The sequence below is a fragment of the Lithobates pipiens genome, unplaced genomic scaffold (genome assembly GCF_037356315.1).
Source record: "Lithobates pipiens isolate NorthernLeopardFrog02 unplaced genomic scaffold, aLitPip1_a1.2 Scaffold_27, whole genome shotgun sequence".
NCBI classification, from domain to species: domain Eukaryota; kingdom Metazoa; phylum Chordata; class Amphibia; order Anura; family Ranidae; genus Lithobates; species Lithobates pipiens.
Genome location: NW_027507788.1, coordinates 226,846,302 through 226,860,551, shown reverse-complemented (window position 1 = coordinate 226,860,551; position 14,250 = coordinate 226,846,302). Strand labels below are relative to the sequence as shown.

Below are 14,250 nucleotides of genomic sequence, written 5' to 3'. Positions count from 1 at the left end.
CAATACTCTGCACTACCCCGCCAATACTCTGCACTACCCCGCCAATACCCTGCCAATACTCTGCAATACCCTGCCAATACTCTGCAATACCCTGCCAATACTCTGCAATACCCTGCCAATACTCTGCAATACCCTGCCAATACTCTGCCAATACCCTGCCAATACTCTGCAATACCCTGCCAATACTCTGCAATACCCTGCCAATACTCTGCAATACCCTGCCAATACTCTGCCAATAAATACCCTGCCAATACTCTGCAATACCCTGTCAATACTCTGCAATACTCTGCCAATACTCTGCAATACATACCCTGCCAATACTCTGCAATACCCTGCCAATACTCTGCAATACCCTGCCAATACTCTGCAATACACACCCTGCAATACCCTATCAATACTCTTCAATATTCTTCCAATACTCTTCAATATTCTTCCAATACTCTTCAATATTCTTCCAATACTCTTCAATATTCTTCCAATACTCTTCAATATCCTGCCAATACTCTTCAATATCCTGCCAATACTCTTCAATATCCTGCCAATACTCTTCAATATCCTGCCAATACTCTTCAATATCCTGCCAATACTCTTCAATATCCTGCCAATACTCTTCAATATCCTGCCAATACTCTTCAATATCCTGCCAATACTCTTCAATATCCTGCCAATACTCTGCAATACTCTGCAATAGATACCCCGCCAATACTCTGCAATACCCTGCCAATACTCTGCAATACATACCCTGCCAATACTCTGCAATACATACCCTGCCAATACTCTGCAATACATACCCTGCCAATACTCTGCAATACATACCCTGCCAATACTCTGCAATACATACCCTGCCAATACTCTGCAATACCCTGCCAATACTCTGCAATACCCTGCCAATACTCTGCAATAAATACCCTGCCAATACTCTGCAATAAATACCCTATCAATACTCTGCAATACCCTGCCAATACTCTGCAATACATACCCTGCCAATACTCTGCAATACCCTGCCAATACTCTGCAATACCCTGCCAATACTCTGCAATACCCTATCAATACTCTGCAATACCCTATCAATACTCTGCAATACATACCCTGCCAATACTCTGCAATACCCTGCCAATACATACCCTGCCAATACTCTACAATACTCTGCCAATACTCTGCAATACTCTGCCAATACTCTGCAATAACCTATCAATACTCTGCAATACTGTGCCAATACTCTGCAATACCCTGCCAATACTCTGCAATACCCTATCAATACTCTACAATACATACCCTATCAATACTCTGCAATACCCTGCCAATACTCTGCAATACCCTATCAATACTCTGCAATACCCTGCCAATACATACCCTGCCGATGCTCTGCAATACTCTGCCAATACTCTTCAATACATACCCTGCCAATACTCTGCAATACCCTGCCAATACTCTTCAATACTCTTCAATACTCTGCCAATACTTATTCCTGTTTGTGGGATATTTTCTAATGGGCTGTGTAACAGAATTTGGAACAGGGTGTATTTGTGGTAGAAATTCCCTGCGAGGGAAAGATCATCACCCATTGTGTTTATTGTTTTGTTTGACACGTTATTTTGTTTTTGTAAACTGGCACTTTACAATAAATGTTGTACTGTATTTTCTGTGAAGTATATATGCATATGAGCGTACCTTTTTTTTTTTTTTTTTGGTGGGGGAATGGATCTTGGGTGGGAGTTCCCACACTTTTTTTCCCAGGACTTGACCCCTGGGTGGCACCACTGCGCCAAATCACTTACATGTATGAGATTTGGTATTTCCGTGTAGGGGGCCCCCACTCCGCCCCGGGTGTGCCGTCATTTGCTGCAGCATAAGCTGATCAGCAGGTCCCGGCCAATGATTAATGGGCAGGAACTGCTGATCAGCTGCGCGAATGACAGAAGAGAACCCTGTGCAGATAAACAACACAGAGCTCTCTACAGACAGCCGTGATTTAGCTATTTTTTTCCCTGCAAAGCAGGAACATCGCTTAGTAAAAGTATCACACAGTATACACATTGTTAGGCACACAGTTAACCCCTTGATCACCCCTAAATGTTAACCCCTTCCCAACTAGTGTCATTAGTACAGTGACAGTGTATAGTATTATCACTGATCACTGTATTAGTGTCACTGGTGATGTCAGTTGCAGTTAGTCAATTCCCTCACAGTGTCAGTTAGTGTCAGATTTCCCGCCGCACTATCGCAGTCCCAAAATAAGTTGTTGATCTCCATCATAACTAATATATTATATGTATATATATAAAAAAAAAAATATATATATATATATATATATATATATATATATATATATATATTTTTTTTTTTTTTTTTTTCATACATGGGCTGTGAAATCGAGTGTTGCAAATCATTGAAAGCTGAAATTTTGGGCCTAAAATCCTTCATTGAAATACAGTATCTCACAAAAGTAAGTACACCCCTCACATGTGTGTAAATCTTTTCTTCTCCCTTTTCATGTGACAACACTGAAGAAATGACACTTGTCTACAATGTAAAGTAGTGAGTGTACAGCTTGTATAACAGTGTAAATTTCCTGTCCCCTCAAAATAACTCAACACACAGCCATTAATGTCTAAACCGCTGGCAACAAAAGTCAGTACACCCCTAAGTGAAAATGTCCAAATTGGGCCCAATTAGCCATTTTCCCTCCCCTGGTGTCATGTGACTCATTAGTGTTACAAGGTCTCAGGTGTGAATGGGGAGCAGGTGTGTTAAATTTGGTGTTATCACTCTCACTCTCTCATACTGGTCACTGGAAGTTCAATATGGAACCTCATGGCAAAGAACTCTCTGAGGATCTGAAAAAAATAATTGTTGCTCTACATAAAGATGGCCTAGGCTATAAGAAGATTGCCAAGACCCTGAAACTGATCTGCAGCACGGTGGCCAAGACCATACAGCGGTATAACAGGACAGGTTCCCCTCAGAACAGGCCTCGCCATGGTCCACCAAAGAAGTTGAGGTCACGTGCTCAGCGTCATATCCAGAGGTTGTCTTTGGGAAATAGATGTATGAGTGCTGCCAGCATTGCTGCAGAGGTTGTAGGGGTGGGGGGGTCAGCCTGTCAGTGATCAGACCATACGCCGCACTCTGCATCAAATTGGTCTGCATGGCTGTCATCCCAGAAGGAAGCCTCTTCTAAAGATGATGCACAAGAAAGACCACAAACAGTTTGCTGAAGACAAGCAGACTAAGGAGATGGATTACTGGAACCATGTCCTGTGGTCTGATGAGACCAAGATAAACGTATTTGGTGTCAGATGGTGACAAGCGTGTGTGGGGGCAACCAGGTGAGGAGGACAAAGACAAGTGTGTCTTGTCTACAGTCAGGCATGGTGGTGGGGGTGTCATGGTCTGGGGCTGCATGAGTGCTGCCGGCACTGGGGGGCTACAGATCATTGAGGGGACCATGAATGCCAACATGTACTGTGACATACTGAAGCAGAGCAGGATCCCCTCCCTTCAGAGACAGGACCACAGGGCAGTATTCCAACATGATAACCACCCTAAACACACCTCCAAGATGACCACTGCCTTGCTAAAGAAGCTGAGGGTAAAGGTGATGGACTGGCGAAGCATGTTTCCAGACCTAAACCCTATTGATCATCTGTGGGACATCCTCAAACGGAAGGTGGAGGAGGGGAAGGTCTCCAACATCCACCAGCTCCGTGATGTCACCATGGGGGAGGGGAAGAGGACTCCAGTGGTGACCTGTGAAGCTCTGGTGACCTCCATGCCCAAGAGGGTGAAGGCAGTGCTGGAAAATAATGGCGGCCACAAAAAATATTGACACTTTGGGCCCAATTTGGACATTTTCACTTAGGGGTGTACTGACTTTTGATGCCAGCAGTTACAAATATTGTTTTTTTTTTCAAAATTTTCAGTCTTTTTACGTTTATATAAGAAAAAATACAAAACCCAGTGGTGGTCAAATACCACCAACAGTGTTGCATGACCATGCAATTATCAGCTAAAGTAGTGCAATGCTGAATAGCAAAAAAAATGGCCTGATCATGAAGAGGAGAAAACCTTCTGTAGTTGAACTGGTTATTTTAAACCTGAGGACCACCCTGTGAGATGCACCAATTCTCAGCTGCCAGATTTTGATTGTTGAGCTCCAGTGGTCAGTATTTGAGGCAGGTTTGGTTTGGTTGATACATTGCAAACAATCCAAGTTCCTGACTCAGATATATAAGAGACACTTGCTGCCTTTCCAGTGACATCATCAAGTCATCATGTTACGGGATGACTAGAATAATATAGAGTCATAAAGTTATATATAGTGTCACCGCCATATCAGTTGTGTGGTTCACAGGTCATTGCCAGTGCTAAGATACCACCAACAGCTACTTTCATTTTCAGTGACAGCTCAGCTACATCGCTTCTTGGATGTTCTCCTGTTCTACTAAGACCAGGGACGGTCTACTGAGACCAGGGAGACCAGGGACGGTCGACTGAGACCAGGGACGGTCGACTGAGACCAGGGAGACCAGGGACGGTCGACTGAGACCAAGGAGACCAGGGACGATCTACTGAGACCAAGGAGACCAGGGACGATCTACTGAGACCAAGGAGACCAGGGACGGTCTACTGAGACCAGGGAGACCAGGGACGGTCTACTGAGACGAGGGAGACCAGGGACGGTCTACTGAGACCAGGGACGGTCGACTGAGACCAGGGACGGTCGACTGAGACCAGGGAGACCAGGGACGGTCGACTGAGACCAGGGAGACCAGGGACGGTCGACTGAGACCAGGGAGACCAGGGACGGTCTACTGAGACCAGGGAGACCAGGGACGGTCTACTGAGACCAAGGAGACTAGGGACGGTCTACTGAGATCAAGGAGACCAGGGACGGTCTACTGAGACCAAGGAGACCAGGGACGGTCTACTGAGACCAAGGAGACCAGGGACGGTCTACTGAGACCAAGGAGACCAGGGACGGTCTACTGAGACCAAGGAGACCAGAGACGGTCTACTGAGACCAAGGAGACCAGGGACGGTCTACTGAGACCAAGGAGACCAGAGACGGTCTACTGAGACCAAGGAGACCAGGGACGGCCTACTGAGACCAAGGAGACCAGGGACGGCCTACTGAGACCAAGGAGACCAGGGACGGCCTACTGAGACCAAGGAGACCAGGGATGGCCTACTTAGACCAAGGAGACCAGGGACGGTCTACTGAGACCAAGGAGACCAGGGGCTTTCATTAATACCATTCATTGTATATTATTGTGTTGGTCTCTGTAATTGGTCACAGTAATCACATGGTACAGACAGGGCCAATCACAGCCCATCTGTACCATGTGATTAGCCGTGGCCAAACACAATCACAATAGGACACACTTAATAAATGTATTTCATTCAAGAAAAATTTTTTTGTTATAACATAATCACTACGTGATTATCACTGTCATAAGAAATCACAGTGTGTAAAAAAGAAAATATCTTGATCACTTCTCCAGGGTAGTACAGTGTTACTATAGTCACAGTCAGCAGCGGCCCATCCATAAGGGGTGCAGGGTCGCCGCCCCCCTAATCTCTATACGCCGGACCCTCATCTCCATGCAGGGCCTTCTATGTTCTAAGAGAGTTCAACTGGGTTTTGTTTTGCGAATCCCATGATTAGAGCTGAATGCTCTAACTGGCTTCAAAAAGGGTGGGTTCGGGGGCACAGCACTTCTCCTCCCGGCCTATCCGGTCGCTTCTCCTCGCGGCCAATCAGGTCTCAGGATCCGCTTCCTGTCCCGATTGGCCAGGAGGAGAAGCAGGAAGACAATAGTGAATGTTGATTCGCTATTGTCACAAGTGGGTGGGCTCAGAACAGAGACCAGTCACTAGTGGTGCACCACAAGGCTCTGTACTGGGTCCTGTTCTATTTAATCTCTATGTAAGTGACATAACTAAAAGTTTGTTGGGCAAGGTTTGTCTTTTTGCTGATGACACAAAGGTGTGTGGTAGGGTTGATATCCCTGTACAGAGAGATATCACCACTCCAGGTAGGTCAAGCGACAGTGGGAAACCTTCTCATCCAGCTTGGAAGCCCAGGTGCCGGCAATGCATACAGCAATCAAAAACAGGAAGAAGATCTGGACAGCCACACTAAAAAAATGTTTTTTTGCCTTTTATTCAAAAATTCTCGTAAACAAAAATACAAGTCACAGCAGAAACAGACAGGAGCTAACGCGTTTCACACTTCAATGTAGTGCTTAGTCATAGCTCATATCAACACCTCCAGGGTTGATATCCCCGGAGGTGTCAGTAACATGGAACATGATTTGGCATTGGTCAAAGCAGTAGAGACTGCAGTTCAATATTTCTGTAAAATAACCAGCAGGAGGAAGGAGGTCCTGATTCCTCTATATAGATCTTTATATCACTAGAGGGGTCACCAGCAGGAGGAAGGAGGTCCTGATTCCTCTATATAGATCTTTATATCACTAGAGGGGTCACCGGCAGGAGGAAGGAGGTCCTGATTCCTCTATATAGATCTTTATATCACTAGAGGGATCACCGGCAGGAGGAAGGAGGTCCTGATTCCTCTATATAGATCTTTATATCACTAGAGGGATCACCGGCAGGGGGAAGGAGGTCCTGATTCCTCTATATAGATCTTTAGTAAGACCTAATTGAGAATACTATGTGTAGTTCTGGAGATCTCACTCACTGGAAGATATTGATAAGATAGAACGAGTCCAGAGACGGGTAACGAAAATGGTGAAAGGTTTGCGGGATAAAACATATTGAGAGCGACTTCCGGAACAGAATATGTACAGCCCGGAGGAGAGAAGGGAAAGGGGAGACATGATGGAAACTTTAAGATTCTCTTAGTATAACCGTCACTTTGTATGAGATTTGAATTCACAGCCATATTAACCTCGATTTAAATAAACCCCGGAGTAGTTCAGCTGCCCCCCTCCCCCTCAGGGGGGTTTCCTGCAGGTTGGCTTTGAAGCTATTTGTGCCTCAGTCCGGAATAATGAGAATGAGAAGAATGGGGTCTTTTCATAGCGTACGGACACGCGCTGCGACCCGCCGCTGCCAAACTCTCCACCGCCGTACACTGAATCATTGTGACCCGGATACACCACACTGCTGTCCACAAAGAGAACCCGTCTGTCCAGATCACCCAGCTTCTGTCTGTCATTGCTGATCTCCTCCTGAAAATGCTGCTTGACTGGCTTCTTTCTAACTACTTCATTACTGAGCACTCCCCCCCCCCCCCCCCCCCTTCCTGCCCAGGCCAATTTTCAGCTTTCAGTGCCGTCACACTTTTTTTTTTTTTACACAAATAGAGTCCCCCTTACATCCCTATCAGAGTCTGTTACATCAGCATCCCCCTACATATGGATTCCCATCAGAGTCTCCCCTTACATCAAAATCTCCATCACAGTCCCCCCTTACATCATTGCCCCATCAGAGTCCCTCTTACAGTCCCCCCTTACATCAGGTTCCCCCATTCCACCAGGGTCCCCATCAGAGTCCACCTTATGTCAGGGCCCCATCAGAATCTTCCCTTACATCGGGATCCCCATCAGAATCTTCCCTTATATCGGGATCCCCATCAGAGTCCCCCTATACATCACAGCCCCCCTTACATCAGGCTCCCATCAAAGTCCCACTTACATAAAGGTCCCTATTAGAGTCCCTCTTTATATCAAGGCCCCATTACCTTACATTCCTATCAGGATCTCTGGTACGTCAGCATCCCCCTACATGTGGATTTCCATCAGGGGCCCCCCCATACATCAGCATCTCCCTCAGAGCCCCCCTTATGTCAGTATCCCCTAGCAGAGTCCCTCTTACATTCATATCAGAGTCTCTGGTACATCAGCATCCCCTACATCAGGATTCTTATCAGTCTCCCCTTATATCAGGGTCCCCATCAGAGTCTCCCCTTACATTGGGGGCCCCCATTAGAGTTTCTTTTCTTACATCAGGGCCCCCATTAGAGTCTCTCCTTACATCAGGGCCCCCATTAGCGTCTCCCCTTACATCAGGGCCCCCATTAGCGTCTCCCCTTACATCAGGTCCCCCATTAGCGTCTCCCCTTACATCAGGGCCCCCATTAGAGTCTCCCCTTACATCAGGGCCCCCATTAGAGTCTCCCCTTACATCAGGGCCCCCATTAGAGTCTCCCCTTACATCAGGGCCCCCATTAGAGTCTCCCCTTACATCAGGGCCCCCATTAGAGTCTCCCCTTACATCAGAGCCCCATTAAAGTCTCCCCTTACATCATGCCCCCCCTTACATCAAGGTCCCCATCACAGTCCCCCCTTATATCATTGTCCCATCAGAGTCCCCTTACAGTCCCTCCTTATATCAGGGCTTCCTCAGAGCCCCCCTTACATCAGGGTCCCCCCTTCCACCAGGGTCTACCTCAAAGTCCCTCATACATCAGGGCCCCATCAGGGTCCTCATTGAGTCCCCCTATACATCACTGTCCCCCTTAAATCAAGGCCCCCCCTTACATCAGGGTCCTCATTGGAGTCCCCCTATACATCACTGTCCCCCCTACATCAAGGTCCCTATCAGCGTCCCCCTTAAATCAGGATCCCCATCAGAGTCCCCCCTATACATCATTGTCCCCCTTACATCAAGGTCCCCCTTACATCAGGGTCCCCATCAGACCCCCACCTTACCTTCCTATCAGAGTCTCTCTTACATCAAAGTCCCCCCTACATCTGAGTCCCCATCAGAGCCCCCTCCTCTACATCACTGCCCCCATCAGAGTTCTCCTTCCCACTGTAAGCATAGTTGTAGCGACAGGCTGGGATCTGGGGGGCGGAGCAGGTCTGGATGGAGGATGTTCCGTCCTGTAAATGTCCAGCATAAGGCGGTATGTATATTATTGTAGAGAAATGACTATAAAAATTGTTCCCTTGTGACCTTATACACCCCCCTTCCCCAGACAGGCGTGTGGCTCTTATACTGACATCTCACGGCCACTCTACTCATCAAATAAAATAAATTCAAATTATATATATATACAGCTCATCAGAACCGGTTCACATAAATACATTGCGGATTTGTATAGCAGGGTCATAACATGTAAAAGATGCAATTGTTACGTTTCGCATCTGCCATAGTTTATTGCTAAACTTCCTTTAGTCTAATATTGCAGCTAGAGGAATAAGACTGCACAGCGACGTTACTAAACGCCAAAAATCCACCTACTGCACAGGTATGTGAGCTCATACATGCACCTTTAACCTAGTAAATGTTAAAACCCAAATTCTATCCCGATAATTGGAAAGTCCCATACACACTATCAGATTTTCTACTGATTTTTTCCTTCAGGGGACCATGAATGCCAACATGTACTGTGACATACTGAAGCAGAGCATGATCCCCTCCCTTCAGAGACTGGACCGCAGGGCAGTATTCCACATGATAACCACCCCAAACACACCTCCAACACCATCACTGCCTTGCTAAAGAAGCTGAGGGTAAAGGTGATGGACTGGCCAAGCATGTCTCCAGACCTAAACCCTATTGATCATCTGTGGGACATCCTCAAACAGAAGGTGGAGGAGCGCAAGGTCTCCAACATCCACCAGCTCTGTGATGTCATCATGGGGGGAGGGGAAGAGGACTCCAGTGGTGACCTGTGAAGCTCTGGTGACTTCCATGCCCAAGAGGGTGAAGGCAGTGCTGGAAAATAATGGCGGCCACACAAAATATTGACACTTTGGGGCCAGATTTTCACTTAGGGGTGTACTGACTTTTGTTGCCAGCGGTTTAGACATTAATGGCTGTGTGTTGAGTTATTTTGAGGGGACAGGAAATTTACACTGTTATACAAGCTGTACACTCACTACTTTACATTGTAGACAAGTGTCATTTCTTCAGTGTTGTCACATGAAAAGAGAGAAGAAAAGATTTATACAAATGTTTTGGAGAATATATATATATATATACACATACACACACACACATACATACACATATATATATATATATATATATATGTGTATATATATATTTACAAGAATTCCCAGAGCATGAAGGGTTATCTAATGACACAGCACACCAGCAGCTTTCATTTTTCTCCAAGCTTCCTCTGATGGAAACTTTGAGCTATTTGAACTATGAATGCAAAGAAGTAGTAAGGCCCCTTTCACCCTGGGGCGGGAGGGGCGTCGTCGATAAAACGGCGATATTTTTAGCGCCACTTTACTGTCATTTTAGCTGCGCTGTTCGGCCACTAGTGTCCGAAAAGGGGTTAAAACCACCCGGTGTAGCTGCGCTGCCCCATTGATTTCAATGGGCAGGAGTGGTGAAGGAGCGGAGTATACACCGCTCCTTCACCGCTCCAAAGATGCTGCTTGCAGGAGTTTTTTTCCCCCATCCTGCAAGCGCACCGCTTTAAGCGCACCCTCGGGGCTTTCTTACTGGAGAGACAGCAGCGGCTGTTTCAGGGCGGTTTGCAGGCGCTATTTTTAGCGCAATAGCGCCTGCAAAACGACCCAGTGTGAAAGGCGTCTCACTCTTTTAAGCTCAGGTAAAGAGACTACAGCTCCACCTTTTGGTTAGATACTAAATTGCACAATATTCAACAATGTGCACTATTGGACAATATGCAATCATTCATATTTAGCTGACTAAAAATCAGTGGCAGCTGGTGCTAAAAACTTTTGGGGGGGGGGGGGGGGGGGGGTGCAAACAAACCCCTCCATTTCGGCACTCACCATACAAACAGAGCCCTCCAGCTCCCCCTGACACCTGGCAGCTTCCGTGTTAACCCCGTCTTCTTTCCGGGTTCCAAATCTTCAGCCTGCTGTCCTGATTGGCCAGGGTGAGAAGCCGGAATCCGATGCCGAATATTGATTCAGTAAAAATCACAAGTGGGCGGGTTCAGGGCGCAGAGCACTGCACCACGAGGACAACCTAAAACAAGCCAATTAGAGCCTCAGGCTCTAATCACGTGCTTGTAAAAAAAGATGAAGGACCTCATAGAAACCCATTCGCCCGCCGCCCCACGCAGTTCACGCACGTAGAACGATTGGTTTTTAAATAAATTATAATATGACTAACATTTTTTAACTTTTATGCCCCGTACACAAGAGGGATTTTCCGTCGGAAAAATCTTGGATGGTTTTTCCGACGGGATTCCGCTCACACACACGGGTCACACAAAATTTCTCTGAACTTTCGACAAACAACAAATGACAGCTGGTTGGTGGATCAGTTTTTCAGACTGGACGTCATATGACGCCTTTCAGAATAACAGACGGCGCGTGAGCGGTGATCGGTGTTGCTTCGTGTCAGTCTGACACACCACAACACCGATCACTGTAAAGAGCCTCTGACGGAGGCTCCTTACCATGTGATCAGCCGTGTCCAATCACAGCTCATCACAGTGTAAACAGAAAAAGACATTTATCGGCTTTTCCTCACTCGATCTAACACGAGGAGAGACGACTGGCTGCTCTCTTGACAGGGGGGTCTGCATTAATTATCAGTGTAGCCCAGGATGCTTGCCCAGGACCACCAGGGATGTTGATCATGGATGGCCACCAGGTATGCCACCCTGGACTACCAGGGAAGCCCGTCTCCCCAGACATTGATGCCAATCAGTGCCCAGACATGATGCCAATTGGTGCCAACCGCAATGCCTGCCAGTGCCACCGATGCCTATCAGTGCCATCTATCAGTGCCCATCAATGCAGCCTATCAGTGCCACCCATAAGTACCCATCAATGCAGCTTATCAGTGCAGCTTTCAAGTGCCCATCAGTGTCCGCCTATCAATGTCCATCAGTGCTGCCTATCAATGCTGCCTATCAGTGCTGCCTATCAGTGCTGCCTATCAATGCCCATCAGTGCTGCCTATGAGTGCCGCATATCAATGCCCATCAGTGCCGCCTATCAATGCTGCCCATCAGTGCCGCCTATCAGTGCCCATCAGTGCCACCTCATCAGTGCTGCCTTATCACTGCCTTTCAGTGATAGAAAATGTTGTAAATAAGTAAGTTTTCTCTAACAGAAACAAAGAAAAAAATATATTTTTTTTAAATTGTAGGTTTTTTTTTTTGTTTAGCAAAAAAAAAAAAAACACGCAGAGGTGATCAAATACTACCAAAGAAAGCTCTGTTTGTGGGAAGAAAATGAAAAAAAATTTTGTTTGTTTACAGCGTAGCATGACCGCGCAATTCTCATTTAAAAAGTAACAGCGCTGAAAGCTGAAATTGGCCTGGGCAGGAGGGGGGGGGGGGGGGGGGGGGGGGAGTGCCCGGTACTGAAGTGGTTAAAGCCCTCCGATTGTCTTTCAGGGCTCAAAAGGCAAAACTGCATTTTTAAGTAAAATACATTTTTTCCCTTTAATTCAGTCGCAGAAGATCCGGAACTTACTTGGTCCCGTATGCTGAATCTGCTTCTTGTCTCCCACGCTGGACTGGCTGGAGTTACAGGAGTCGTAATTGGAAAGTGTACTGGTGGGCGATCCGATGTCGAAGTGGGCCGGCTGCGTAGACATGGTGGTGTTCGGCGAGGACATCCCGAATCCGGCTGCTTGAGCTCCATATCTGCCGACGGATCCCTGGAGAGCACGCGGTGTTCCACGCTCTGCAAAAGGATAAAAAATAAAATACAAGAAATGAGGCCACACACAAAAGGAACATCATAAAACACAGCAACGTGTCCACAGCAGGGGGCGCTGAGAACATCTGGGGTGGACATTTTCAGGTCCCGGGGACCGGTGTTCCCAAACTGTCAAAATTACCAAATTGGACAATTTTTGGGGTGATCTGGTTCCCTATAGTTATGTATGAAATGAGCTTGAAAGTAGTATAAGACCGCATTTATTAAATGTGGCAAAATGACTAAATTCTTAGACCAGTGATGGCGAACCTTGGCACCCCAGATGTTTTGGAACTACATTTCCCATGATGCTCCACTACACTGCAGAGTGCATGAGCATCATGGGAAATGTAGTTCCAAAACATCTGGAGTGCCAAGGTTCCCCATCACTGGACTAGACAACCAACTTTGACAGAATGGAAGAAAGAAGTGATGGGATAAAGGAGATGGAGATATACGGTACAAAATAGAAAGGAGAAACATATGGAAAAATGGATAAAATGGGAGCTTTATCCACCAGAGATTGTTTAAAGTGTAGCTTTCTCTCTATTCTGAAGGGGGGGGGGGAGAATAGGGAGGAGAATTTTATTTGAATTTTTTTTTGGGGGGGGGGGGGGGGGGGGGGATATGATATATGTAAATGAGACATTGGAAATGACACATTGTTTTAGCCCTTGTACACACGGTCGGAGATTCCGACGGAATGTGTCCGATTGGACCGTGTTGTCGGATATTCTAGACCAGTGGATGGCGAACCTTGGCACTCCAGATGTTTTGGAACTACAATTCCCAGGATACTCATCTACACTGCAGAGTGCATAAGCATCATGGGAAATGTAGTTCCAAAACATCTGGGGTGCCAAGGTTCTCCATCACTGTTCTAGACTGTGTGTGGTCTGCATCGGACTGTTATTCCAACGGACCAACTTTTCCAACTTGCCGGTAAAATTTCCGACAAAATGCTCCGATCGGACATACTCCGATCATGTGTAGCCTACTCCGATGGACAAAGTGCCACGCATGCTCAGATCAAATTTCTAGACCAAAAGCTATTGGCTACTAGCCTGAACGTAGTCCCGTCGTAACGAAATAACGTCATCACGTTCTGAAAGATTGGATTTTCCAACAACTTTGTCCGACCGTGTGTATGCAACAGTTTCGGACAAAATCCGTCGGACAAAATCCAACAGTTTGGTTGTCAGAATGTCCGACCCGTGTGTACAAGGGCTTAGAGGAGAGATATACTATTAAAGGCCAATCTGGTAAACATCATCAGACTCATTAACTTTAACCCCATTTTGTTACTGGCCGATTAATCGATTATGAAAATAGTAATCGATTAATTTCATAATCAATTCGTTGTCCATTAATCGATTAGTTGTTTTTCAGCCCTAGCAAGCACAAACAGCGTTTGGCTATAACCCAGCCGCGGCCTTTAATATCCAAAATAGACATTTGACACAACTTTGACAATGTCTGTGTATGACGAAACGCGTCTGAGGGAGCCGTTCTTTTAAAGGAGGAAGGGCTCCTAGAATGCCGGCCGGCGTTTTCCTATAATGCTTTTTATATTTTTGATGTTTGTTAGTATAACTTACTTTTTTACAATAAAATGTATGTGTATTGCAGT

The 14,250-nt window shown here is 46.4% G+C and overlaps 1 protein-coding gene across 1 annotated transcript in view; it reads right to left on the bottom strand.

The window, feature by feature from the left end:
* Positions 1–14,250, bottom strand: part of ESPN (espin) — a 347,402-nt gene that overhangs the window by 171,734 nt on the left and 161,418 nt on the right. The window contains 2 exon segments of the mRNA XM_077458332.1: positions 12,393–12,542; positions 12,545–12,605. Of these exon segments, the coding sequence (XP_077314458.1) occupies positions 12,393–12,542; positions 12,545–12,605 (211 nt within the window).